At 46.9% G+C, this 25,025-nt stretch overlaps 1 protein-coding gene across 1 annotated transcript; it reads right to left on the bottom strand.

The window, feature by feature from the left end:
- Positions 1-23,329: 23,329 nt before the first annotated feature.
- Positions 23,330-24,319, bottom strand: NPBWR1 (neuropeptides B and W receptor 1). The gene has a single exon (XM_047842924.1). The coding sequence runs from the start codon at positions 24,317-24,319 to the stop codon at positions 23,330-23,332; it is 990 nt and encodes a 329-aa protein (XP_047698880.1).
- Positions 24,320-25,025: the final 706 nt, after the last annotated feature.

The raw sequence follows: 25,025 nt of genomic DNA, 5'->3' as shown, positions 1-25,025 counted from the left end.
ATCCCTTGTCATCACTCCTTTTGAGCATCTTGTGGGAAATCCTAGCTAATGCACTGAGACAGGAAAAGAAATTAAAAGGCCAAGGAAGGAAGGATGGAAGGAAGGAAGGGAGGAAGGAAGGAAGGAAGGAAACAGTCTTTCTTTTCAGATGACCTGGTCATTTATGTAGAAATAGAAAGTAGGATGGTGATTACCAAGGACCAAAGATCAGGGGATGATAGGGAATTGGAGAGATCTTGTTTGAGATCTCTTTGTAGTAGATAACCAAGCCCTAAAGATCTAATGCACAGCCTAGTGATTATCGTCAACAATACTATTGTATAAACTTCAGAGTTGCTAAGAGTCTATATCTCAATTGTTCCCACAAAAAAGAAATGATAAGTATGCGGCATGATAAAGGTGTTAGCTATGATGATGATGATATCACAATATATAAATGTATCAAGTCAACATGCCATACCCCTTAAACGTCACACGTTACATGTCAATTATCTCTTAATAAAAAATTGACATAAAAATGGATCACGGACCTAAATGTAAAATGTAAACCTATAAAACTCCTAGAAGATGACACAGGAAAAAAACGTATATGATATTGGGTTTGACGATAACCTTTTAAATACAACACCAAAGGCATGATCCATTAAAGAAATCATTGTGCTACATTTCACTAAAATTACGCTTTTCTGTTTTGCCAAACACACTGTCAAGAGAAGAGAAGAGAATTCCCAGACTGAGAGAAAATGTTTGCCAAAGACATGGTCACTCATTCAAAATGTACGGGTAACTCTCAGATCTCAGGGGGACATCTGGCTGGCTCAGTAGGGTAGAGCATGTGCCGCTTGATCTCAGGGTCATGAGTTGAAGACCCACGTTGGGTGCAGAGATTATTTACAAATAACTCTAAACTTTCAGTAGAAACATGAACAACTCAATTTAAAAACTGAGCAAAAGACGCCCTTCCAAGGATGATATGCAGATGCCTAATAAACATATGAGGCACTGAAAACTGAAGTAACAGATACCTCGACATACTTATTAGAATGCCTAAATCCAAAACACTGATAACACCAAATGCTGGAGAACTCTCATTCACTGCTGGTGAAAATACAAAATGGTACGGCCAGTTCAGAAGACACTCTGGCAATTTCTTACAAAACTAAACATACACTTACCATGCGATCCAACAATCACAGTCTCTAACATTCACCCAAAGGAGTTGAAAACTTCTATTCACACAAAAACCTGCACTCGGATTTTTAGAGCACCTGTATTCATAATGTCCAAAACTCGGAAGCCACCAAGATGTCCTTCAATAGATGAACGAATGGCCAAATTCTGGTACGTCCGTACGATGGAATATCATCAGTGCGAAGAAGAAAAGAGCTATCGAGCCATGAAAAGACACGGAGGAAATTTAAAAGCATATTGGTTACTAACTGGAAGAAGCCAACATTAAAAAGCTACATACTGTATGATTCCAGCTGTATGACATTCTGAAAACACAAAACTATGAAGACAGTAGAAAGACCAGTGGTTGCCAAGAGGTTGAGGGAAGGGAGGAGTGGATAAGGTGGAGCACCGGGGATTTTGGGGGGGGGGGGTGGGCAGTGAAGTTACTCTGTACTATCGCGTAATGCTGGGTACATATCATTATGCATTTGTCCAAACCCATAGAATATACAGCACCAAGAACGAGCCCTAATGGAAACATGGACTGACAAGGTTCCTTTCTTTGCAACAGGTGCACCAGTTGGGCACAGGATGTTGATCTCGGGAGAGGTTGTGCATGCGTGGGGGCAGAGAGTATATGGGAACTCCGAGCTCTCAATTCAATTTTGCCATGAATCAAAACTCTAAAAATGACATATCATATATCTATAATACCATACCTACGTATGTATTTATATCCGTTTAGGATGGTGTAACTCGTAAAAAATTTTTCCCCGCCTAACGTTAAGAAAATGCCAGGGGAGCTACAAACTCATAACTTATTGGAGCCCATCCGAGACAGAGGACAGACCGTCTGTTTCGTCGTTGGGAGAATACAGAGGAAAACAAGCCAGTCATAGAAATACGTCAGAAGAACACAACTGAAATTTGAACAAACTCTTCATGACCGAGCATGGGGTAGTCTGATAGTCTTAAGTCCTCTAGAGCTGGGGTCCGAGAAGATGGTGCACTGTGTATTCCCAGTAGCTGATATTAAGCTTTTCTTTACTGTATATGAGTGCCTGGCGGGAAGCTTGCGATTGCTGGGGCGATCATCTCAAAGACCTCCATCGCGAATAAACATATTGCCCGGCTGTACGACACAGCTACTACCTAAACACCTAGGATAAGAAACCAGGCTGCCCCATCCATGAAGTTCTCCTTTTAGAAAGCCACTTAGAAAACGGAGCGCAATCTGGCTTTTCCCTTCCTGTGCCCTGATTCCCATTCTTAGGCTTTAGGTTTGCCTGTAAATAGTGAACCCAGGAAGCCCTCGGCACCCACCCTGCCTCGATGAGGGCAGAGCCCCGGGGCTGTGGCCCTCGCTCTGTCCATTTGTGACCTCATCATGTGGCCCGGAGGCTTGCTATGTGCTCTTTCGGACTCGTGAGTGATAGATCCTGATGGTTGTTGCTGAGGCACATCCTGCCATCATAGTAAGACCTCAAGGGCCAGTCCAGTCACGCAAGACTTCAGGCAAATGCCTGTGGGGGGCTTGCCACAAGCACTGTGGGCCCGGGAGAGTGCCTCGGGCATTTCTAGCCATGCATCACTCTCGGGAGGCTGAGGTCAACACTGCACGCTCACTTGGATCCTTTTCCCACCAGCATCCATGGGGCGAGGGGGGCAGTGGGGGTGGCGGGAGATCCACAAGAGAATGTGGCAGCCGGGCAGGCCTGAGAGAGCTACCCTTGTTGGAGCACAGACCTGTCCTGTGGGACCTGTCCTCCTTCGCAGACCATTTTTTACAGGAAAGAAAGCTGTCTTCCAGGAAAAAAAAAAAACAACAGCCATCCAAATGACAGGTTTAGGGATGTGGCTCTGGGAGAAGAGTGGAAAGAGACGCCAACTCCTGCTGCTGACGGGCAAGAAACACTTCCAACACCTGTACCCAAGGGAAGGCCCCCAGTCACCTGGGCCCAGTGGGACAAATCCCTGTCTGGGGCCGGCCCGAGGGAGGGCCCAGTGTCTCCTACTGCCACGAAGGGGAAGTGTGCTGCTGTTGGGCAGGGGAAGGGAGGAGCAGAGGACGGCCCCGCCCCAGACGCCCCTCCCGCACCAGTCAGAGGGCGGCGGCCACAGGAGGAAAGCCAGAAGGCTGAACCAGCCCCACCCCTGGGGCCCAGCCTCACAGGCCGGCCTACAGGTGAGCCGGAAGAAGAGACCCAAGAAAGCCCCAGCACTACTCTGAGCACTGCCCTGAGCGCCCCCCTCAGTAGTCTGTCACTGGGGAGTCACAGGGTGCAGTAGAGGGGAGCTGGCCTGGGTCATGCTGAGACCTGAGAAACAGCCTCCAGCGCGCAGGCTCCACACTTGCTACCAAGGTCCCCGGGGGCCGGGGAAACTGGAAGGCTGTGGCACACCGAAGGGGACAAAGCTCCCACGGATCCCAGCCCGGCCCAGTTACAGACCGGGGTGATGCCGACCCTCATATTAATGACTGCCAGGCAGGAGACATGCCTATTTCCGGGGGCAAATTGTACTTTTTGTATACATATAAAACGACATCTGATATTCCTTTACAAATTACAACAGACACCGCAAGGGAAAGTAAGACTCATGGACAGGCGACGAAGCAGTCAGTGGACCAGCAACCCCAGCAATCAGCCCAGATGTCCGGGCTGTCAAGATAGGAACTTTAAAATAGTTCTTATTAATAAATTAAATGACCTGGAAGGAAGAGAGGTGATGTGCGTGAAGACGCGGGGAACTTCAGCAAAATGTGGAAATTAGGTGCCTTCTGACCAGAAGGCACAGTCTCGGCGGGATGGCTTGGGGTCCTACGAGACCTCCCCGACCCTGACAGGTGACATGTGTCAGCAACGGGTGAAAGATCTCTCTCAGCCGGTTCCCCACCACCTCCCCCAGCCGGCTCTGGCCGGAAGCCCTTTCCTGGCTTGCTCATGGCTTGTGCACCAATACAGGAAAAGCTAGCTCATCAAAACGCCTCCAGGCATAAAAGCAGGACTGGACAAGACATCCACTCTGCTGCCTTTGTTGCTTACAAAAAGAAAAAGCTCTGACAATCCAGGAATTGCACAGGGGTTGCCAAGAGGACAAAAGGTCTCCTTTTTCCCTTCAGTAAAACTCCAGAGAGACTGCAAGTCCCCATAAACAGAACCTGCAGGTACTTAGACAGGAACAGGACCCGTGACTCATGAGGAAACGGAGGACATGGTTCATAAAGCGACACGACAAATGGCAAAGATACACAGCTTAACAGGGACCTAGATGGAGACAGCTTGATTACGCGTGGTGACAGTTTCTAGCTTCGGAATCGGACAGTGTGAACGCTGAAGACGCATACTAATCTCACACAGCATTTGCTAGGGAGGAAATGTAGGGCAGGGAACAGTGGCCACCCCTCTTCTGCTGCTGGCTACCTCCAGGTCCCGTTGACTCTCTTATCTATCTGTCTATCATCCATCTATCATCTATCTATCTATCTATCTATCTATCATCTGTCTGTCTATCCTATCTATCTGTCTATCTATCCTCTATCTATTTATAGAGACAGTGCAAGTGGGAGAGGGGAAGAGAGAGAAGGAGAGAGAGAGAATTCCAATTCTGCACTCTGTACTTGGGGCTTGAATTCACAAACCGTGACACCATGACCTGAGCCAAAACCAAGAGTCAGACGCCTAACCAACTGAGCCACCCAGGCGCCTACCAATTGACTCTCTTTTTTGACCGAACAGAATCTGCGGCTTGATCTGCATCACGAGAGGCAGAGGAGGGAAACAAACCAGGACACTACCGGGAATCACGCAAGGTAACCTGCCTTCCGTGGGTGCATTTCTGACGGAGGACAGTGCCTCTCTCACTTGTCAGAGACCCAGGTCCTTCTCTGCCCTGGCCAGAGAAACCCACTGCATGACTTTCAGATTCTCTCTCTTCCCTGCTAAGGAATGTGTCCGGGGCACTCAGCCCTTATGAAGAAAACATAGCTGGATGTCCAATCAGAAGCAAAAGTCAAACCAACGACAAACTCAGACACTCCCAGGTCCAAAGCAAAAGTACAAAATACATACACATGCATCTGCTCAGACACCCACCTACCAACATACACACGGTAGGCACGCATGTGCACAAAAATCACATCATCTGGTTATACTTTCCTTGTGACATTCACCAGAAATTGTCTTGCTATTGATTTCTTCTTTGCTTGTCTTCCGTATACCTCTCTCATCTAGAATGGAAGTTCCGTGTGCACTGAGTCCCAGTACCCAGTACCCAGCACCCAGTACCCAGAAGAAAAACCTGCAACACAGTATATATTCCATCGCATCCGTTGACTGAATCAGTGAATCCACACTCACATTTGCCTCCCTCTACGGTCCGGCTCAAAGCGAGTGAAAACTCGAGCGTGCCTCGACTGTGAAGAGAGAGAACCAGCGGCGAGTGAAGAGGCAGGGGCAAGACTAACGGATGGGAGTATTTCATGAGGGAGATGGGACCACAGCACGGGCACCAGCTTCAGCTTCAGGGGAAGGAAATGGTGTCGACAATTGCGCCAAAGCTGGAGGGCAGGGGGCGTGTGGAAGAGTAAGAAAGAACCCCCACTTACCCTGCCCTCCTTTAAAGACGATCGGTGGAAAGACCATCTGTTGCAAGTGGAAAGGGGTGAGCGGTTAGTTCAGGGTGTGTTTGTTTGTTTGTTTGTGGGACTAGAGCTGGACTCCTTTCGCAGGGCCCTTTTCTGATGGTGATTATCAATTTAAAAATGTAGTCATCTGCTCAGCTCTGAATGTGATCCCAGATAGCGGGAATGCTGTCAGCACGGCGCCCAGCACAGAGTAAGGACTTAGTAGATGCTCCTTGAGTAAGAGAAAAGTAAAGGTGTAGAAAATCCCCTGAAGCCAACTGAAGGGGGGTGACTGGGCTCACACAAGTGGATCTCCAGGTGGGACTGAGGGCTCGCTTGGGGCAGTCCCTGAATATCAATTGTGCCAATCTAAAGGCAAATGGCCCGAGGGTCTTACCACCTATGTAACCTTGGCTCAAGTATCCTGAGTTTTTAAGCCTCGGTTGTATCCTTTCTAAAACAGGTGTGGCCAAACTATCTGCACAGGGATGTCACCTGGAAAAAAAAGAAGGACGCTTGTCAAACTCCGAGGCCAGGACAATATACACACGAATTACTGGTTGCGTGATGCAGTTTACTGTATCTTGATGGTTTCGTGGATTCCGTGAGAGCATACCAGAAGCCAAGAGCCAGTCGTGGCCGCCTCTGTGTCCCTAATGTCTAGTATGGTGCTCAGTCGTATACGAACATGGCAGAGGCTTATAGCTGCCGCCTCATATCACTTCCCTCTTTCTTTCTCACAGCACTGATTGTATTCCAGGTAAAGATGGGCACAGCTAAAGCATGCACTTTGCCAGGCTTCCTTGCAGCTCAGGGTACCATGGGAAATGGTCCCGGATGTGTGGGCAAATCCACTGGACATCTCCAGGGAAATTGTGGCTTTTTCTATAAGAGTATGACCTCATCCTTTGTTTCTTTTCTTTCTCCCTGAAGGGAACGTAGGAAATAGGCTGGAGTTGGGGCAGCCTTCTTGAGATGATGAAGTGGCAAGACAGTGTAAGAAGGAGTTTAAAGGACCTGGAACGTTCATGACATCACAGAGCCATCACATCAACTGAACTGCTGGCCTCCAGACTTATAAGAAACATTCCCATCCAAAAAAAAGGAGTCATGTGGAGAATAACAGTACTCATTTGGTTATCATCTGTCAGTTACTAAAAGGCTAATTTATCTTGTAGTGAATCGCCCAGGTCTATCAACATTCACATAACAGAATTAAAAGGAGGTTATGTTTAAATTGATTGTATCTGGAGAAATCCAAGTATTTGAGATTATATAAAAATAACATCCGGGGCGCCTGGGTGGCTCAGTCGGTTAAGCGTCCGACTTCGGCTCAGGTCATGATCTCATGGTTCGTGAGTTTCGAGCCCCGCGGCAGGCTCTGTGCTGACAGCTCGGAGCCTGGAGCCTGCTTTGGGTTCTGTGTCTCCCTCTCTCTCTGCCCCTTTCCCACTCAGGCTCTGTCTCTCTCTTAAAAATAAATACACATTAAAAAAATTTAAAAAAATAAATAAATAACATCCAAGTAAAGCTACTGATAAATTAAAATCCTGATGTGTTAATCATGTAGATGTCACTGTTGAATTAACAATTTAAGTTTCCTCACAACAATATATTTCCAAACATATGTCAAACTCAAAATAATACAGAAGATGAACATAATTGTTGGACTTGTTACAGGCCAGAATTCTTTTAGGATTATATCAGTGTTTTAAATTTGGTGGGTTTAATTGAACTTTGCAGTTTTGGCTTTAAGAAATCAGACACAGTTACATAATCATGAGAAAATTGATCTGAAGGGAACCGGGTGTATTTACACAAAAGATCCAGCAGACTTGAATAATTAATAATTGTGAGTATTTTTTCTAACAAAAATTGTCTCACTGCTCCATCTGGTGGCTGCAGTCAAAACCAGACTTTTATCAGCTCCCTGGGTTTAAATCATTTTCAGGATTTTTTTTTAAATTTCGAAGAAAATGCACCCAAACTTTAAGCTCCGGTGATAAGTGAAAAAACATGCAGTCAAGCTGCCTTAAACCTCGGTGTCCGGGTTTAAAGATAGTCATTTATCCCTCTACTCAAAAGCATTCGTTGAGGACCTATTGTCGAAAGATAAACCATATTAAAAAGTTTCAGAGTTCATGTGAGAAACGAATCTACTTAAACCAGGCAGCACCAGCCTGGAAGTGATCTGGATCACTCCACCAGCAGGAGGCAGAGGAAAAACTTTCATGGAGAAGAGGTGGGACCAAAGAAAGGAAATCATTTGGGTAGAACGTGAGCAGTTCCTGCATTTGGGAAAGCCTGTTCGGCTGTTTGTGACTGTTTCGACTTCTCAACCGTGAGCCATTCCCAGGCTTAATTTTCGGTTCGCTCACACGGACTGGAAAGGCGCTAGAACCACCACACTCCAATGGTCTCTTTGTTTAATTTAACAGCACTGCACACCAGATCGTTTTAGACGTCAGGATTAAGGGGTAATCCAGGAAGCCTCCTCCAGCGCTCTCCGAGGGCTCGCATTCCTGCGGGAAGCACAGGCCAAAGGTTGAGTAAATGAAGAAACAAAACACCGAGAAATTGTAATTGAAACAAACGAGGAGTCAAAATGCAGAAAAGCAGCTAGTGATATGGCAGGATCTTCCTTGTAAGGAGATAAAATTTAGGTTGCCTTCAAGGACAAGAAAAAAATTGGCCAAACCCAAAAAGTCAGAAGGGTTATGAGCCCCCCCCCCCCCCCATTTCACGGTCTATATTTGTACTGAAAATCAAGATCAAGTGATCTTTGCCCTTCTGCTCTTGGGAAGGTTTCTGGCCTCCCACACGAGAGCTGAGGAAGCATCCCAGGCAAAGCAGACAGCAGAGAGCAGGTGCAGTGGGCAGGGGCTGGGCACGGTCACGGTGCAGGCAGGCCCCGGCTGCTGCAGTGTGGTGACGGCGGTAAAAAGTGGCCATGTCATGAAGGAGCGTGGAATCACGCAGTGCCTTCTAGAACATCGTAAGGAATTGGGATTTCACTCAAACTGTGATTTCAGAGACATATCCAGGGCAGCGAATGAAACTTTATATTTGAATGGGATCACTCTGGCTGCTATCTGGAGGGCGGATGGGACAGAAGCAAGAATGGAAGTCAGGGTATCCGTTGCAAGATTGTCTCAATAGTGTTGGCAAGAAATGGTGGTGGGTTGTGCGAGGGTGACTTCAGGGAGGAGGGAGAGAGAGAGGGACAGAACCAAGGACAGAGAAAAGAGTGCCGAGCACTCATTCGAGATCTAGTTTAAAGATAGAATCAAAAGCCCCTGCTGATAAACTGATGATAGAGACAGAAAAAGGGCAAGGGGATTGAAACGAATGTCCAGATGGATTCGGGAAGAGTAGGAACACACAGGTGTAGGCTGGGGCTGGATTGGGGAACAAGTGGTCTGTTTAGGGGGCTTGTCACACAGAAGATCGTTTTTGAGACATCTGAGTCACATGTTAGGGGAAAGTGAGACGTACAGTTGCATATCATTGACATCTTCTGGAACCGCACGGTTCTCTTTTTCCTATTCCCTATCCCTGGTTTCTCTCTGTCAACCAGGAGTTAGTCAAATGCTTGTTATGCTGTATCCATTACAGCACCTGGAATATGTCTGTGAATATGGACATTACAGTCCGTGGTATCGGACAGCCCTCAATGTTAGGCTGTCAGGTCATTAGTCGTGCTAAATTGGTCACCTGAAAATCCAACGAGATTTCCCCTTTAGAAAGGTACCCCTTTTCCCCCGACGCTTAGCAAGTAATCTCTGGAGTGCTATTTCGGCACTATGCAAATATTCTTGTTCTCGATAAACCTTTCACCCAGCGGTCTTTGGCATTCGTTGACAAACCTCGCCTGAATCAACGATTACAAAGTGGCTGATGGGCTAACCGCAAACTGGCGATTTTTCCAATTCTGTCGTTCCCGCTACATCCATCAGCTGGCATCCATCCACAAAGAGACCTCGGAGGAAAAAATGTTTCAAGATGTTGAAGTTACTAGAATGCCGATGAGCATCCTGTAGTACAAGGTAGATGTAGGTAATTCAGAAGAGACTGGAGATAGCCAAGAGGAACAGCTGAGAAGGTGAGAAAAGAAAAGACTGAAGAGCACACGTGGTGCAGGGGGTGGTGCCTGATGGGGGGGAGACACCCCCTTCATGTGGCAGGAGGGAGAAGGGAGGGTGGAGGGCCGGAGACCTTAGATGTGAAAAAGTAAGGGCGTGACTCTCCTTCCAGCCATACTGTAAGGAAATGGTCTTTCCAAATATAAGACGTATGCACGAAGACGATGCCCACGGTGATAATAAGGAAAAAATATTTGACATAAGAACAGTAAAGAAACAACAATAGAGGAAGGGTAGAAGCTGTTACCTTTTCACTGTCTGTAGAATATGATGCCACTAAAAACAATAATTAAGAAATCCGTTGGAAAGAGAGGAACCCAACAAGAGAAAAAACTCTTTTTTTTCTGAAGTTTTCTGATGAATACATTCTCCTGTTAAAAAATAAGCTGCGATTTTTTTTTAACATTGTGATTTTTTTGTTTTTTTTTTCCTGCATGAACCATCCTTAAGGTGGCAGGCAAGCCCACTTTTCACAAATACCTTAAACAACTAGAGAGGAAAACCTAAACTCCTACAGGTTTAGTCTATCAGTGCGGCCCCTCCTACTGAGAATAACAAATAAAATTAATCAAACCAGTTTTCATTTCTACGTACTGAGCATAAACTACTATTCACAAAGAGCGTTGTTTTGAGCTATTTTGAGCTATTTTGAGCATTATTTCTATTTCAATATATCAATGGCAGAGGCAAATAGACCTTTGAAGCACTCCAGTGGGCCAAAGGAATAGTTCCCATGTGAGCGTTTTTTTTTAATCCCTACAATCAAGAGATCCCTCTGCTCTGGGAAGCCTAAACAGTCAATATTTTGATATTTTAGGCACTATGACTAGTTACTGAAATGATTCTTCTGCGGTATTATAAAATAGAATTTAAATAGTGATTGGGCAAGAAAAAGCAAAAACTTCTGAAAAAAGATCAGTTCAAGGCAGGCCCCAAATCGTTTATGCAATGATATGTAACGGGAACCTGAGTGGCTCAGTTAGTTAAGCATCTAACTCTTGATTTCGGCTCAGGTCGTGGTCTCACAACTTCATGAGTCCGAGCCCCACATTGGGCTCTGCATTGACAGCTCTCTCTCTCTCTCTCTCTCTGCCCCTCCCCTGCTCCCACTCTGTCCGTCTTTCTCAAAAGTAAATGATAAAAAGAAAAAAAATCTTGTCCAGCATCTCAGTTTTACCACAATAATGCCACACAGCTCAGTGGCATACGATGACAAGATCTCCTTCTCCACAGAGACGTCGGCTGAGTAGCTCTGTTCCACATGTCTCATTGTGGGATCCAGTCAGGGGGCTTTAGAGACACTGCCACCTGCAGCACCCACAGAACCGGATTTAAAGGGTCTCAAAGGCAGGGGCACCCTGGGTGGCTCAGTCAGTTGACCATCTGACTTCGGCTCAGGTCAATGATCTCGTGTCTGAGCCCTGCATCAGGGTCTGTGCTGATGGCTCAGAGGCTGGAGCCTGCTTTGGATTCTGTGTCTCCCTCTCTCTGCCCCTCCCCTGCTTGCACTCTGTCTCTGTCTCTCTCTCTCTCAAAAATAAATAAACATTAAAAAAATTTTTTTTTTTTAAAAAGGTCTCAAAGGTAGCCTGGGAGTATCAGAATAAAGCTGCCTAGGCCAGCCTTGCCCGGGAATGTGGGGGGGCACAGAATTATTCTAGAGATGCATTTCTGCTTCAAGTGGCTTGCCTTTCTTTCACAAGACTGCATGTAGATATCTCCAAAGAGCAGGATGTTTGTTATTAGAGATACTTAGTATTTTGCGGTGCTTGAATTTATTATTTCATTTCCAGCCGTTTTATGGCATTTTAGACGACATATCTACTTTCATACACTTTTTCCCAAGTAACTCATTTCGTACTGAGTTCTTCTAGATCAATCAGCAGATTCACCAAAATGTCATCAAAGCTGTTGCTTCGGGGAATGATGTCACCATAGATCATTTGTGACTTCCCACCTCCTCACGAGAAGAACTAGTAACTATTCCTGGATAAGACAGCGCTGAGAGAATTCTAGCACATGGAGGGGAGGCTGTGGCAGCCCCTGCACCCCAGAGGCCACGACAGACCACACTGGAACGGAAGAGAAGCAGCTCACCCTGACCGCATTGCCCCTCCCCCAGCCAGCGCAGCGCCACCCAGAGAGTCTGCCCCGAGTCTATGGCTCCCCCAGTAAGAAAAGAGAAACCAGAGGGAACAATCAGCATTGTGAACCGCTTTGTGGGGCCTCTGCTCTGGTTTTGCTCCACTGGGATCTCCAGGGGATCTGCAGGGTCAACAATTAAGAGTCAGACTGTGTCCGACAAGGGGGAGGGGCTCACAACCACCAGCACTCAGATCTTGGCAGAGGAAGTTCATACTTGCAGAGCCCAAGCAGTAGTCCCAACCAGCGGCTTTGCTCATCTACGGGACCAAGTCAGGGGTGTGGTCTGCCCCCCGGGGAACTCAATGGGATACAGGTCTGCCTGATTTGGGTCTTTAGAGAAGGAGTTTTCGTGGTCCTGGGGCTTGATCTTCCCATGTCCAACCAGGAGAGCTGAGGTATAGCCCTACCTGCTGTGGAGTGTGGCCCCCAGCCCCATCTGATAGGAAGGGCTGGCAAGAACGCCTGGAAGCTTCTGTAAATAGCCCAGCAACATTCCATCTGAGAGGTCACCCACATCACAAGCAAGAGTGCACTGAGTATCCTGGTCAGGTAAACCTACCAGGTTCGCCCTGCAGAAAAGGAAAGCTATGGGCTGTGCTCTCCATTCTGGTGCCACCTGTAAACAGCTCTGTGGGGGGGCCACTCAGTTTCCTGTGTCCCCTGGTTGGGCAGGCTGACACTGTATTCAGCAACAAGTGGGGCTACAAATTAGTTCTCTGCCCAAATGCAGCGAGAAAAGCAGCTCCATAGCCACTAAGGCTCTCTGTGGTCTTTAGTCAAGCTGACCCATGTCACAAGTAGGATGGGCACACCCAGTGGGTTTCCCTGACTGGGATATTCAGGGAAGCCTCTTGCTCGTGATGTGGGTCCCCAGACAACAAGCTGTGCAGGTCCTGGGTCCCATCCCACTGGCCTGCCAGGGAAGGGAAGCTAATTCATAGCCCCACTTACTGCTGAGTGTAGGACCAAGTCCCGGCTGGATAGAGCCTGACCAGAGAATCCATGCCACCATGGAGCCCATCTGACAGCCTCACCTGGGCAGGGAACCAAGTCAGCAGTTGTATCCAGCTGTTCTCAGCCAGTGGCACAACCCCCACTTCCAACTTCAGAGCTTGGACAGTTGCCTTGCCTAAAAATAGACCTTGATAGCAGGCTTTCTTGCCCAAAGATGTTGCCACCAGACACATCCAGAAACCCAAACTGAGCTGACTGGTGAAAACTGCCTCTACCAGGGGCACCTGAATGGCTCAGTTGATTTAATTGTCCAACTTTAGCTTAGGTCATGATCTCGTGGTTCATGAGTTCAAGCCTCGCATTGGGCTCTCTGCTGTTGGCATGGAGCCTGCTTTGGATCCTCTGTCCCTCTCTCTCTCTCTCTGCCCCTCCTTCACTCATTCCCCCCCTTCTCTCAAAATAAATAAATAAACTTAAAAAAAACTGCCTCTACCAAAACAAAACTGCAAAGTCTAAAAGAGGGGACCACTTTCGCTAATATGCAGATACCAATGTAAGAAATCAAGGATAACAAAAAATTAGGTAAATATCACACCACACACACACACACACACACACACACACAAAGTTCTAATAACTAACTCTAAAGAAACAGAGATTTGTGTACTTTCAAAGAACTCAGGATAGTTCCATTAAAGAAATTTGGTGAACTAAAAGAACACACAGAGGAACAATTAAATAAAATTAGGAACATAATGCATGGAAAAAAAAAAAACAACAACACAAGAATTTCAACCAAGAAGTAGAAACCATCAAAAAAATACAAACAGGGGCACCTGGGTGGCTCAGTCGGTTGAGCGTCCGACTTCGGCTCAGGTCATGATCTCATGGTTTGTGAGTTCGAGCCCCGCATCGGGCTCTGTGCTGACAGCTCAGACCCTGGAGCCTGCTTCGGATTCTGTGTCTCCCTCTCTCTTTGGCCCTAAGTCACTCGCATTCTGTCTCGCTCTCAAAAATAAATAAATATTTAAAAAATTTTTTAAAAAATACAAACAAAAATCCTAGATCTGAAAAACACAATAACTAAACTGAAGAACTCAGTAGACAGTTTCAAAACAGACTCTGTTATGCAGAACAAAGAATCAATGACCTGGAAGATAGGACACCGGAAATTAGCCAGAGGAGCAAAAAAAAAAAGAATGAAAAAGAGTGAAGAAAGCCCACTGGACTTGTGGGACACAAAGAAAAGAAACAATATTCATATTGGAAATTCCAGAAGGAGAAGAGAAAGAAAAAGGGACAGAAAGTATATTGAAAGCAATAATGGCTGGAGCGCCTGGGTGGCTCAGTCGGTTAAGCATCCAACTTCAGATCAGGTCTCACAGTCTCATGATCTCACAGTTTGGGTGTTTGACCCCCGCATGGGGCTCTGTGCTGCCAGTGAAGAATCCACTTGGGATTTTTTCTCTCTGCCTTTCTCTCTCTCTCAAAATAAATAAATAAACTAAAAAAAAAAAAAAGCAATTATGGCTGAAAACGTCTCAAACCTGAGGAGAGAAATAGATATCCAGATCCAAGAGGCCCAAAGGATCCCAAATGGGTTAAATCTGAATAGGGCTACACCGAGGTATGTTATAATTTTCAAAATACAAAGAGAGAACTTCGAAAGTAGCAAAAGATATGCAAGGGAACTCACACGAGACTTTCAGTGAATTTTGCAACAGAAAGATTTCAGAATGGTATGGGATGAGAGCTATAAAATATTGAAAGAAAAAACTGTCAACCAAGAACTCTATACTTAGCAAAACCATCCTTCAGAAATGAAAGAGGGATAACTCTTCCTGAACAAAAAACAACAACAACAAAAGCTGAGGGAATTTATTGCCACTAGACATGCCTTACAAGATATTCTAAAGAGTCCCTTGAGTAGATATAAAAGGATGCTAATCGACATCATTAAAACATAAGAAAGCAACATAAAAATCACTGGTAATGGCACATATACAGTCAACGTTAGATTTGGCACATAATTCGCTTACAACTCTAGTTTAAACGTTTAAAACAAGTACTAAAACCAATCATGACTGCAAAAACCTGTTATTAATTACACAATATAAAACATAAGTAAATTGAAACATCAATAACCTAAAATGTGAGGGGGAGGAGAAAGAAACATGAAAAGCATTAAGAATGCCTTTGAAGTTGTTATTGATTTAAACAGAGTGCTATAATGTGAGAATATTTGTATAAGCCTCATGGTAACCACAAGGGAAAAATCGGTAGTAATTGGACAAAAGAACACGATGAAGAAGTCAAAACATACTGATTCCAAAAGACATCAATACACAAAAATAAAGACAGCAGGATAAGAAACAAGGGGCAATGGATCTACAAAACAACCAGAAAACAATGAACACAATGGCAACAGTCTTTACTTAGCAATAATTACTTAAAATGTAAACAGATTAAATTTATCGATCAAAAGACACAGAATGGCTGAATGAATAAAAAACTCAAGATCCAATGATAATGCTGCCTATGAGAGATTCACTTAGCCTTAAAGGCACATAGAGACTGAGAGTGAAAAGATGGAAAAAAAAATATTTCAAGCAAATGGTAACAAACAAAAACAACAGCAAAAGCATGGCTATACTTACATCAGACAAAATAGACTTTAAATTCAAAGTAGCAAGGAGTTCCCAGATGGCTGGGTCATTTCAGTGCCCGACTCTTGGTTTTGGCTTAAGTCATGATCTCATGGTTCTTGACTGCACGCTATCAGTGCAGAACCTGCTTGAGATTCTCTCTCTCTCTCTCTCTCTCTCTCTCTCTCTCTTTCTCTCTCTCTCACTCTCCCTCTGCCCCACCCCTGTTCATGCACATGCACATGCTCTCTCTCGCTCTCTCTCTCTCAAATTAAGTACATAAAAACTTAAAAATAAATTCATTAAGAGTCGCAAAAGGAGACAAAGAAGATAATTATTTAATGATAAAGTTGTCAATCTATAGAGAAGATACCAATTATAAATATGCAGGGACCCAACAGCAGAGCACCTAAACATTTAAGCAAAAACTAGCAGAGCTAAAAGGAGACATAAACAGCAATACTATAATAGGGATTTTACTACCCCACTATCAACAATAGATAGATCATCCAGAAAGAGAATCGACGAGGAAACAGTACATTTGAACAATACAGACCAAATGGGCCTCACCAGAATACAGAACATTCTATCCAACAACAATAGAATTTACGTTCTTTTCAAGTACACAAGGAACATTTTCTAGGATAGACCATATATGTCAGGCCAAAAAAACAAGTCTTAGTAAATTCAAGGCTATTGAATTCATACCAAGTATCCTCTCTAGCCACCATGGTAAGAAATGAGAAATGAATAGCAAGGAGAAACTGGAAAAATTACAGTTACATTAAAATTAAACAACACTCGGGGCGCCGGGGTGGCGCAGTTGGCTAAGCGTCCGACTTCAGCCAGGTCACGATCTCGCGGTCCGTGAGTTCGAGCCCCGCGTCAGGCTCTGGGCTGATGGCTCAGAGCCTGGAGCCTGTTTCCGATTCTGTGTCTCCCTCTCTCTCTGCCCCTCCCCCGTTCATGCTCTGTCTCTCTCTGTCCCAAAAATAAATAAACGTTGAAAAAAAAAATTTTTTTTAAAAATTAAACAACACTCTTCCCAACAACCTATGGATTAAAGAAGACATTAAAGAGAAGATAAAAAAGCATCTCCAGACAAACAAAAATGGAAACACAACATGCCAAAACTTACGAGACACAGCAAAAGCAGTTCTAGGAGGGAAGTTCATAGCAGTAAATGCCTACATTAAGAAGCAAGAAAGATACCAAATAAACAACCTAACTTTATACCTTAAGGAACTAGACAAGAAGAACATACCGAAACCCAAAGTTAGTAAAGTAATCTAATAAAGATTAGAGCAGAAGTAAAAGAAATAGAAGACAGGAAAACAATAGAAAAGATTAGACAAAGCTGGATTTTTGAAAGATAAACAAAATTGACAAACTTGTAGCCATACTAGCCGAGGAAAAAGAGACAGGACCCAAATAAACAAAATTATAAATGAAAAAGAGAACATTACACATGAAACTACATCAGTTGAAAGGGTCACAAGAGGCTACTATGAATAACCCTCTGGCACCAAACTGGAAAATCTAGAAGAAATGAGAAAATTCTTAGAAACATGCAAACTATGAAGAAAGGAATGAGGAAGAACTAGAAAGTCTGAACAGACTGGGTGGCCTGGGTTGGCTCAGTCAGTTGAATGTCTAGCTCTTGATTTGGGCTCAGGTCATGATCCTAGAATGGTGGGATCAAACCCTGAGTTGGGCTCTGCACGGAGCATGGAACCTCTCTCTCTCTCTCTCTCTCTCTCTTAAAAAAAAAAAAAAACAAATAGACTAGGTAAGGAGATTCAATCTGTAATTTAAGATCTCCCAATGAAGAAAAGCCCAGGACCAAATTGCTTCACTAGTGAATTTCACTAAATATTTCAAGATGAACACCAACTTCCCTCATACTCTTCCGAAAAAGTTGAAGAATATGGAATTCTCCCAAACGCATTTTATGCCACCAGCATTAGCGTGACACCAAAGCCAGAAAAGGACACTACCAGAAAAGAAAACTACAGACCAATATTCCTGGTGAATGCAGATGACAACGTTCTCAGCAAATAGTAATGAACCTAATTCGGCAGCACATTAAAAGGATTTTTACCACGATCAAGTGGGATTGATACCTGGGGTGCCAGGATGGCTCAACATATGCAAACCAATCAATGTGTTACATCATATTAATGGAATGAAAGAAAAAAATCATACGCTCATCTCAGTAGACGCATAAAAAAGTATCTGCCAAAATTCAAGATCTGTTCATGCTAAAAACACCTAATGAATTCGGTGTACAAGAAAGGTACCTGAAAATAATGAAGCCGTATATGATAAGCCCACAGCTAACATCATACTCGATGGCGAAAGGTTGAAAGCTTTTCCTGTAAGATCAGAAACAAGACAAGAGTGCCCACACTCATGACTACTCTTCAACAAAGTGCTGGAAGTCCTTGCCAGAGAAATCAAGTAAGAAAAAGAAATACAGGAATCAGAATTCGAAAGGAAGAAGTTAAGTTGTCCTGTTTGTACCTGCATGATTTTATATGTAGAAAATCCTAAAGATTTCACCAAAAACTGTTAGGTCTAATCAACAAATGCAACAAAGTGGCAGGACATAAAGTTAACAGATTAAATTCAGTAGCATTTGTATATACCAACACTCAATTATCTGAAAAAGAAATAAAGAAAACAATCCCATTACAATAGCATCAAAAACAATATAATGTTTAGGAATAATCTTAACCGAGCAAGTGAAAGATCTCTCCTCTGAAAACCCCAGGACAATGATGAAAGAAATCAAAGAAGGTACAAAAAATGGAAAGGTATTCCATATTCATGGATTGGAAGAATTAATATAGTTAAGATGTCAATAGTACCCAAAGCCATCTAGAGATTCAATGCCCATCAGGATCTAACGCCATTTTTTATAGTAGAAGAAACAATCCTACGATTTAAATAGAACCACAAAAGACCCCAAATAGCCACAGTAATCCCAAGGGGAAATAAATGGGATGCATCACACTTCCTGATTTTAAGCTTAGCTATAAAGACATATGTACCCTTATGTTTATTGCAGCATTATTTACAATAGCCAAGATATGAAACCAACCCAGATGTCCATCCATAGATGGATGGATAAAGAAACAGTGGTATACATGTGTATGTATGTACACATATATAATAGAATATTACTCAGCCATAAGAAAGAATGAAATCTTACCATTTGCAACAACATGGATAGATCTGGAAGGTATGATGCTAAGTGAAATAAGTCAGGGAAAGAAAAAAAATATGATTTCACTCATATGTAGAATTTAAGAAACGAAACAAAGTAAAAAGAGGTGAACAAAAAAACAGACTCTGAACTATAGAGAACAAACTGTTGGTTGCCAGAGGGGAGGTGGTGGCTGGGAGGGGGGGGGAGAGATGAAGGGGATTAAGAGGACACTTACCATGATGAGCACTGAGCAATGTACAGAATTGAATCATTATACTGCACACCAGAAATCAATATAACACTGTATGTTAACTATACTGGAATTACAAAAAACACCCGGGACACCTCTGCTGAGGTGTCTTTGTTAAAGAAAAGAGATGCTTTCTTCCCAAAAACAGGTTGAGCTGACTCCCCAGGCCATGGTGCAGTGGGCCATCTGGTCAAGGACCGCACTTGAGGCATCTGCTGTGAATACAAACTACTCCTGATGCCAGAAGGTATTTGTCAAAAGAGAAATCCTGTTCGGGGTTGTGGGAAGCAAGCAGTTCGTCCATTTTAATAGTTTCTAAGAGATGTCATTTTACCTTTTCTTCCCTTGCCCCATTTTTTAATTGATGAAACCTGTCTTCAGGTAACCTTATAAGATAAGGCATAAATAAATAAATGTACCTTGCCCTAAACCGAAGGACAATGGCATCTATTGCAATCTGTATAAACAGAGGTACCATTAACATCCTATTTTCCATGAATGGTGCATCCCAGAGCATCACTCCATATGCAGAAAGCATGGGGATTACAGGGCATACGGTGTTTTGCAGTGGAGGGGGCCATGCAGCCCGCCCTCGTCCAGGAACTTTTTATTCGTATATAACCTTTAGCAACACCGTACACCTTCAAGATTCTGAATTAGGAGCGACGTTCTATTAGTAAATCTTATCCCTTATCCTCCCTTTGTATCCCATGATGAAACAGGACGCACACCTTGCTTAAAACAATTAAATATCTCCAAGACATCAATGTCTTCTATGGCCTGATAATTCCAAATTACCCACTTGCCATACACCTCATCTCTGCTGGAGCAGGATGAGACGATTCCTAGAAGAGGAAATGGCTCTGGTTGGTCTTGATTAGTCTTTGTGTACCTGGCCAAATGCCCCCCCCCCTTTCCTTGTATCTTACTTTTCCTGTATATGAAATGGGATGAATATGCCAGACCCAAAACTACCCTAGTAGACGACCATTATGTGAAGCACCCCCTGATCCTTTCCTTAATGGGGGTAAGTATAGATGAGTGCCATCCGTGGTGGGATATCGTCTGTTGTTTTCTCAGCAAGTTGCTGGGGAACAGCAAGCTTTCTCTAAGTGCGAGGGGTTTTCTGGTTAATTTCTCCACCTTACACATGTGAGCCCTACCTGCACTTACCGTTAACTCAAATAGTGACGTGTGTGCTAAATAACATAAGCGATTTCTCTCCCATCTCACTCTCCACACGAGTGGCTCAAATATTAAACGAGGCTTGTGATTATAAGATAAAAGCTTAGCGTGCTTTTCTGCCCAGCCTACGTTCTAGAGTTTTTTGTCCTCATTAGCAGTTAGACATCATTCCCACAATCAACCGAAATAAAGGAGAAGAAGATTTCATTCTTAATCTTGCCCTGTCAAACACTTCTATTTATTCGCTGGCTTCCCCATTTGGGGATCTTTTCCGCGGAGGCACTGAGGCGACTGAATGATGGTTCCCATGTTCTCGGGCAATGGAACATCCACTCATCAAACAGAAAATGTTTCAGCTTTTATTTTAAACTGGGTTTGTCTCCATGTGGACTAGCGATTTGGATATCTCCGTGCTAATATGAAGGCAACAACCTAGAAATGATGGCACAATAGTTTATCCAGGGATTAGGAAGCCAGGGCGAAAGTCCTACTTAATCCCACACACACCATGGTAGGTACGGACCCCAACCCAGGCCTTGCTGTGGCCAACACAACAATGTCAGTCCATCTTTTCCGACAGTCCCCGTCCAAGATTCCAAGACTGCCCAGGCGAACCCGTGGTAGTGATGATACGGTGGACAGATGGGTCACTCAGCTCTCCCCCGCTCTGTGTCCAGGGGATGTCAAATTACAGCTGCAGAGTTTATGAAAACCGATGGGAGTTTCAAATCCCCAGGATTCAACCGGCTGTGTTTGTGGCCAGATATCCACTTGATTCTTTGTCCATCACCAGAGATATAACGTGGCAGTGACTCTAAGCTTAAAACTTTAATTTTCAAAAGTCCCTCAAGATTCATAAAAGAATTTTGTGAGTCATAAAGAAAATCAATAAAATGTTTCCAAGAAATTTGAAAGATACTGCAATGAATTTCAACGGGTCTCCGAAGGCCACCGGCCGGCAGAGGACTGCTCAAATGTACATTATTGAAAATGTAATGGAGACATTAAAAAAAAAAACCCTGTATTTTGGACGATTTACCATTATTGGTTACCCAAGATAGAAGGTTTCTAAATTTACTTTTTTTTTTTAACTGATAGCTATGAATTACTGTTCTGAATAACTTTGAGGTCGAAGGAAGCAATTCTCATTGACCAAAATCAGAAAGGGAGTTTGCTCTCTCCCACGCAAAGGAGACTTTTTCCCTTCTATGTATTTTTGAAAGGTATTTTGTACCTAAATAATCGAGAAATGGATTCACGCCCACCAAACTAAGCAAGCAAAACCCGCCGGGAACATTCACACTCTCTTTCCACACCTAACCCTGCGCTATAGGAAACAGATGTTTCTAGAAATTTTCATTCCTGTTTGGAATCCATCCCAAAGAAAAACCTGCCCTTCGAAACACTGTAATCAATGACTCCAGGCTGGTTAAGGCTTTGCCCTCGTGTCTGAGGCGTAAAGTGCCTATGATTGGGCAAACCGAAGCCTCAGTTCCCTCTCTTAATCCACTTGCCTCCCATTAGTAAAGATAGAAATAGAGATAGAGGGCTGGTCAGGCTCCCTTGTGATTCCAGAATCGGATTATTTACCGGGTTCACCTGACTTGCACTAAGGAACAAGCCATAGGGAATCGGCAGCTCCCTGTGGAAAGGAATCCAATCGGGGCAAAGATGAGGGTCTGAGCCATTTCGGCTTCCTGGCTCTCCCTTGGGCAAAAGGGACGAAGAATGTGAGGAGAATGGGATCGAAGGAACAGAAACACATTTCTTTGTAATCTCATTCGGTCCTCACAGTTTTGTGACATTAGGCCATACATATTTCTGAAGTTCTCGGTCCTGAAAAACAATACTCGCACAAAGAATTGAGACGAACCGGTCCAAGCTGTAGGAGAGGTCACCTGGGGCAAAGGGGCGTAGGAGGACTGAAGCCATTTGTGGAAAGCAGCGAGGACGGGGACCCCAGAAGTGTAAGGCGCAGTTCAGCAGGTGCGCTCCGAGGCGGAGCCCGATTTTAGGACGCTTTGCGCGGAGCAGCTGGCTCCGCAAGGGGGCGCCACCGCCGCGCGCCTGGGACACTCGCGGCTCCCGGCCTTTGCGAGCCGGGCGAGCCGGGCTCCCCCGGAGTCTGAGAGTCGTGGAGCATTTTCAAGTGAAAGCGGAGGCAGGAAAAGCGAAAGGCAGAGAGAAAAGGGGCTAAAACAGGAAAGGGGAACCTTCACTGTTCTTACCACCGTGGTGGGTAGTCACAGCCAAGCTCCAGCCTCCTTCACCCAAATCCCACGCCTCCGCCAGACGCACACACGCGCGCGCACACCCCCGCGCGCTCCACGGGCCCCCTAGCACCCCGGAGGAGTGGGCGATGGAACGCACGAGACCGGACCCGCTTCCGCAGCGATTAGGGCGAGGGAAGAAGGACTGGATAGAGGTCCTGGCCAGGCTGGTCGCGGGCTTGAGCAGTCAGTGCCGGAAATCGAAGAAGCAAGGTGCAGGGCGAGCGCGGGGCCGACGCCTGGGGCGCCCGCGGCATCCTCCAGCCCCCGTCCTCGCCACCCACACCGCCACCCCCAATCCCGGGATAGAGTCGAGGGCTCCACCTAGAGCCTGGGTTGCGAACGCCTTGGGCGGCAGGAGAGAGGGGGGCGGCGCAGAGGATTCCCAGCAATACCGGCCCCCTTCCCCTCCCCATTCCTCCCCTCCCCTGTCAAACTCGGGGGGGGGGGGTCGACTCGGTGTCCTCTGGCATTAGAGAGAAGTGAGCGTGCGTCCTCGGCCGCAACAGTCCTTATACTCAGTGTGCTCCCGCATCCTCGGGAGGGCTTCACCAATTCAAATTCGGACGCAGCCCTAGCGCGTCGGATTCCCGAGGTCTGAGCCGGAGCCTCAGGGAATCTGCGTCTCCAGCAAGTTTCCGAGCGCCTGCTCCCCCCGCACCCGCCGGGGCTGGCGCGGCCGGGACCCGGGCGCAGGGCGCGCGCGGAGCGGAGCGGAGCGGGGCGGGGGTCAGGCGGCAGCGCGGCAGGCCAGCAGCTGGCGGAGGCTCCTGCGGAAGCTGTCGTCCAGGAAGGCGTAGAGGAAGGGGTTGAGGCAGCTGTTGGCGTAGCTCAGGCTGGTGATGAAGTAGGAGGCCGCGATGACGAGCGGCGTCTGCGGGAGGTCGGTGGTGAGCGCCACCACGGTGCTCAGGTGGTAGGGCGTCCAGCAGAGGAGGCACACCGCCAGGATCACCACCACCAAGAGCGTCACCCGCTTCTTCGCGCGGTCCAGGGCCTTGGCGTGGCTGTCCAGCCGCATGGCGCGCAGCCTGCACAGCAGGACGCCGTAGAGGACGCAGATGGCGGACACGGGGATGGCGAAGCCGAGCACCAGCGTGTAGAGGCGGCTTGCCCGCCACCAGAAGGCCTCGGGCTGCGGGAAGACCAGCACGCACTGGCGCCGGCCCTGCTCGTCGTCGAGCCGGGCGAAGACGGCGAAGGGCAGCACGACCAGCGTCACGAGCCCCCACACGGCCAGGCTCACGGCGCGCGCCGCGCGGTACGTGCGGCCGGCCACCCGGCGCGACTCGGCCGTGGCCAGCACCACCAGGTAGCGGTCGGCGCTCATGACCGTGAGGAAGTAGAGGCTGGAGAACGTGTTGTACTGGTCGATGGCCACGATGAGCTTACACATGAGCTCCCCGAAGGGCCACCGCTGCAGCAGGAAGTCGGCGATGTTGACGGGCAGCACGAGCGTGAAGAGCTCGTCGGCGATGGCCAGGTTGAGGATGAACAGGTTGGTGACGGTCTTCGTGCGGGGCGCCCGCAGCAGCACGTACAGCACTGCGGAGTTGCCAGCCAGCCCCACCGCGCAGATCACCGCGTAGACGACGGGCACGGCCACGGCCAGCGGCGGCGGCAGCGGCGGCGGCAGGCTCGACGCGTTGGGGCAGCCCAGCGCGGGCCCCGGGCACGACGCGTTGGCGGGCCCCGGCTCCGAGAAGCTCTCGTTGTGCATGTCGGCGAGGGCAGCGGAGCCGGCGACCCCGTCTCCTCCACGGCCGCCCCGCCGGGTCTGCGGCTCCCCCGGGGGCCGCGTCCGCGCGGACCGCGCTCCGACTCCTGTGGCTCCACCCCCGCCCCCCCCCCCCCCCCCCGCGGAGGCGCGTTCCCCGCCGTCCTCCTCCCCCGCGGTCGCCGCGGACTCTGGGGCTGCAAAACCGAATTGAGAGGCCGGGTTAGGCTGATAGACAGACGTGCAGCGACAGCGAGAGGTGCGGTTCCGAGGGGAGGGGAGAGGCGCCGCGGCGGCCCCAACCTGCCCCACGTGACCTCTCTCTGCCACCTGTTGAAATCCTATCGTAACCAGTTGAACACCTCGAACAAAGTGCGACAGAGAAAAGAGTCCTGACCCTTCGTAGGAAAAATACCAACCTGTCTCTTCCGCTTTAAGACGCCCCTGGCCGACGCGGCTCTCCCACCTTCCGTGCGTCCTCTCCAAGAGTGAGCTCAGTAGCAGTCTCTAGGTCACCTAGCTAGCGGGGAAGGGGCCGCCTTTGCCCGGAGCCGGGAGGTGGGGAGACCGCCGACTGCCGCGGCGCCAGCCCGCCCGGCGTCCGCCTCCCCGCTTCGGCCCCGGGCGCCAGCGCGCGTCTACGCGGGCGCAGCCCCCGCGCTCCTGCAAGCTCCGGGACCGCGCAGCCGCGACTGCGCCCCCGCTGACC

This window comes from Prionailurus viverrinus, chromosome F2, assembly GCF_022837055.1.
Source record: "Prionailurus viverrinus isolate Anna chromosome F2, UM_Priviv_1.0, whole genome shotgun sequence".
Lineage (NCBI taxonomy): Eukaryota > Metazoa > Chordata > Mammalia > Carnivora > Felidae > Prionailurus > Prionailurus viverrinus.
The sequence above is the reverse complement of the archived record's forward strand: the minus strand, read 5'-3'. Positions and strand labels throughout refer to the sequence as shown.

What these genes read in the sequence shown, in the direction of transcription:
- NPBWR1 (XM_047842924.1), bottom strand. Translation starts at nt 24,319, where the DNA reads ATGCACAACGAGAGCTTCTCGGAGCCGGGGCCCGCCAACGCGTCGTGC.